Source organism: Lupinus angustifolius, chromosome LG12, assembly GCF_001865875.1.
Source record: "Lupinus angustifolius cultivar Tanjil chromosome LG12, LupAngTanjil_v1.0, whole genome shotgun sequence".
NCBI classification, from domain to species: domain Eukaryota; kingdom Viridiplantae; phylum Streptophyta; class Magnoliopsida; order Fabales; family Fabaceae; genus Lupinus; species Lupinus angustifolius.
Window position 1 is genome coordinate 11,788,157 of NC_032020.1, and position 4,202 is coordinate 11,792,358.

A 4,202-nucleotide genomic window follows, 5' to 3' on the forward strand; every position below is an offset into this window, starting at 1 on the left:
GTGTGTGTGTGTATATATATATATATATATATATATATATATATATATATATATATATATATATATATATATATATATATATATATATATATATATATATCAGTAATAGAGGTCTTGAAACTAGGAAAATTGCACAATGGCCTTAGTATTTATTTTTTGTACTACCAAAGGTATCCCCTCACCTTTTCTGGGTAAGGAACTAACCCTTTTCGGGGTTCGGGGTTGCTCCTCCCAACAAGTGTTTTCATATGAGTCATAGTTTCTTACACAATGGTATGGACTATCTTCAACTTTTTTTTGCTGAATTATAAGAAGGAAGTAGTTTGGTTTTAAAGACAAAACAAATAGACAGAAGAATCAAGAGATGGCGCACTAAATTAGAGCAAGAAAGCATTTCAAAGAATTCATTCCTCATAACTGTTTCACCTTGTGAAACACCAGAAATATGAGAAGCTGAATGACCAAGAGCACCTAAAGTACAGATGCACATGACTTATAATTTGTCTACAAATCTGAAGTCTCTATGGGAAAGCTAAAACTAAGTCAAAGAGCATTTCAATTAAAATTTGGCTCAAAAACCAAAAAAAACAGACCTCAATTTCAAAAGCTAAGTGTGTATCTTCCTAAATTAGAAACTCAGACACATTTAGCTACAACAAAAACCAGCTTTCTCAGCCCTCAACCTCCAACCCCAATAAAAAAAACTAGAGAAATTAACCAACCCCATTTCCCAAACAACTACTAAAAGGTTAAAAATTTGAAGGTAAAGTGAGCAAAAACAAATATAAACTAAAATTGATATTGAAAGAAAAACATACTCAGCAAGATCACCAAGTTGCCTTAAGATCCCAACAAGACCAGCCACAGCAACACCATCCAAAACAGCTTTAGGGTCTTCTCTATTGGTCTCTTTATAGAGCTCAGGCTGTCCCAAACTAAACTCATTCCTCACCTGTAACCTCACCAGAGGCATCTTCTTCCTCTCACTGAAAACCCCACCAAAAAAGTTTGCTTTTTTTATGCTTCTTCTCTTTCCTGATAATAACTTACTTTGTTATAAATGAGAGGAGAGAATGAATGAGTGAATTTGAGAGAGGGGCAATAATAAATGAAGAAAAAGATTGGATTTTTATGGGTAATAGAGAGAGAGAGAGAGAGTAGGTGGGGGTTGTGGATTGAAGCAGGTTAACAACCAAAGAGAAAGAGAAGAAGGAGAATGTTAAGTGTACGGATCGGTGAGGTAAGGGAGAAGAAGGACATTGCCAACTCTGCAAGCCATTCTTCAACAGAAAAAATCATTGTCTGAGTGAGAAAACATGGGGGTCGAATAAAAGTACTAAAATACCCTCCATGTTTGAAGAGAATGCCTTCTGTATCTGGAAAGTGTTAGATCAATACTCTTCTAGACTAAGTGCTGAAATGTCTGGTTTGGACATGGGAAAAAGTGTGCCTTTGTGTACTTCTGAACTTCCAACGGGGTATTACTGACATAATAAAATAGGAATATCATGTTACTCACATTGCCATGTATAACTATGAGAAATTTTTCTTCATCTTTTGAACCTTATTATCATCCAATAATAACATTATATTTTTCAGGAAATCTCTAAAAACGAATGAAAATACAGTGGTGCTATATTTTGTTTTGAAATTTTGTTGGGGTCAAGTGGCTCCAGATTTTCCAATGGCAATTAAGGGAGAATAATAAAAGAAGAGTTATAAGTATGGAACAGATAAATGCTAGATAGTGATGTTTATGAAGATGATAATACGATCTTTCTGGTGACAATAAAAGAAGGAATCGTTCTCTGATAATTCAATTTCAGGGATTAAATGCTATCATCTATAATGATTATTTGTGGTGAGATATATATAGTTAGAGCATTAATGAGTTGAAAACTTGGAAATTATGTTTATTATATTAGGAAGTGAAGGAATTTTAAAAGCAAGTGCATTGCATGAATAATCATTCATAAATTAATCCTGAGAAAACGGTTGATATGAATTACTGAGTTCAAAACATCTTAATATTCTTATTTTGCTCTCACAATTTATTTTATAATTTATTATATATTCTAATAAATTAAGAATAACATATAATAATGATAAACATTATTTTTATTATTATTTTAGTCTCATAACCAACTTTACATCATACTCCATGAAATTTTTCTTTCACGTTCACATTTTATAATAGGAATAACTATAATAATCTTCTTATAAAATGAGAATTCATAGTAATTAAGAATTTCATAATAACAAATAAGGAAAAATATTCTTGTTTCAATAATACAATGCAAAAATGAAGATGTTCTAACTATGCTCTAACATTTTACCTTTTTGATTTCTAATTAGTAATTCTATATCTAATAAAGTGAGGTAAAAAGAGAGACAAATTGTCTATTGCAATAGCATGCATGGTCTCTACATTAGGGTGAGTAGGATCCAACTTATCTCTTCACCCAGCTTGGCTCAATTACGATTGGGTCTGAATCAGATCAAGTTTTATCGAGTTTAGGTTCGGGTCTAAATTGGATTAATATTTAGGATTGGTTAAGGGATAAACATGACTCGACTCGGACTTATCCAATGGTTACTCATTTATCATGTTTATAGGTGTATCTATTTAATTATGTATACAGTAATGATATCTTTTTGGTTGAAACTACCATCAATTCTCTAAAAAAATTCATCATATATAAATGATTAACAATATATATACACATATTATTTCATATCTCAAATTACATATCCATAATAATCATAATAAATATTGAGAATAATTAATCTAAAATCTAGGTATGCATTATATTTAATCGGATCTAGGTTCAGGTTTATAGGTTGACATTTAGGGTCGAGTTAGCTTCGGGTTTATGGTCAGTCTGGGTTTAGAAAAATAATCGATCAATATTTAGGATCGTGTTAGTAAGAAGCTTTATCCGGCCTATATTCACCCCTAGTCTACATCTTAAATATTATGAATGGAATTGGTATTTTGTGAGAAAAATCCAAAAATGTGAAAATATAAAGAAGTAAAAGAAACTGGTAAAGGAAAGCGATAGAAATAGTTCGTCATCAATAACAACATGGGCAATGAATTCATCAGACACTTTGTCCTTAGCCTTAGCCATATTTCATTAATGTTGGTGGATGGGGAAGGTTTTTTCACCCTCATTGGAGTAGTGAAGAGCTTTCTGGCCAATGACCTATATTAAGAATCAAGACTTTCTTCATCTCAAATTGTAAAAACGTTCTTATGGAGTTATGTTTTTTCTATGTAATGAATTATTCATATTTTGCGATTGTGTGTATGCATAAATGAATCTGGATTCATATATATTAGTAAGGAAATCCTTACTTAAAAATTTGACTGTATCCCAAATATTAATCTCACTCCAACCCTCAAGAAAATACTTTGACAACCAAACAAAATCTATGCGTTTCCACTATCTCATAATAAAAATTTAATTATAAATGTATGACGTGATATACCAAAAACTTATAAAATGTAATTATTGTTTAGAGTGATTCATAACTAAGTGATTGAGTTAGTGAGCAAAATAAGAAATTTTGCTATTTTTGGTAGTTTCAGTTAGTTTTTCTATTTAGAAAGTATGCTATAAATGGCAATGTATCATTTCAATTGGAATCAATGAAAAGTATCAAAGCATTATCTAGTATATATTCTTCTTATTCATCTCTCTTATATTTCTCTCAAATATATACTCTCTACATATCTTAATCTTCTTCACTTTCTTCTCCCTCTGCTATCTTCCGGTTCTGCTGCTAGAAGACAAGAGTTCATCAAGGCTCCAACAAACTGGTATCAAGAGCATTCAGGTCAAATGAAACAATGGGTTCAAGTGGTGCGAGTTTCACAACGAATCTTCATATTGTCACTGGCAAAAATTGGAATAGATGGCGTGTGCAGATGAAGGCCATCTTAGGGTACCAAGAAGTAAGTGAATTCATAGATGAAGGATTTCCAGATCTTCCCAAAAACCCCACTAAGGCACAAATGCAATCTTACAAAGAGAACAAAAGGAAAGATTGCAAGGTGATTTTCATTCTTCATCAATATGTTGATGAAGTCCATTTTGAGAAGATTGCAGGAGCTGCAACTTCACAAGAAGCTTGGAGAACCCTAGAAAAGTGTAGTGAAGGGGCTGAACAACTCAAGAAAGTAAAGTTATAAACCATGA

The 4,202-nt window shown here is 31.9% G+C and overlaps 1 protein-coding gene across 4 annotated transcripts in view; it reads right to left on the reverse strand.

Annotated features, from left to right (window-relative positions):
• Positions 1–1,413, reverse strand: part of LOC109362525 (protein SCAR3) — a 7,825-nt gene extending 6,412 nt beyond the window's left edge. The window contains exon 1 of one of the 4 annotated variants that reach the window (XM_019608362.1): positions 819–1,413. In XM_019608362.1, coding sequence (XP_019463907.1) covers positions 819–973 — 155 coding nt within the window. In that variant the 5' untranslated portion in view covers positions 974–1,413. The remainder of the gene's footprint in view (positions 1–818) is intronic. The other 3 variants (XM_019608361.1, XM_019608364.1, XM_019608363.1) reach the window with 3 other exon arrangements.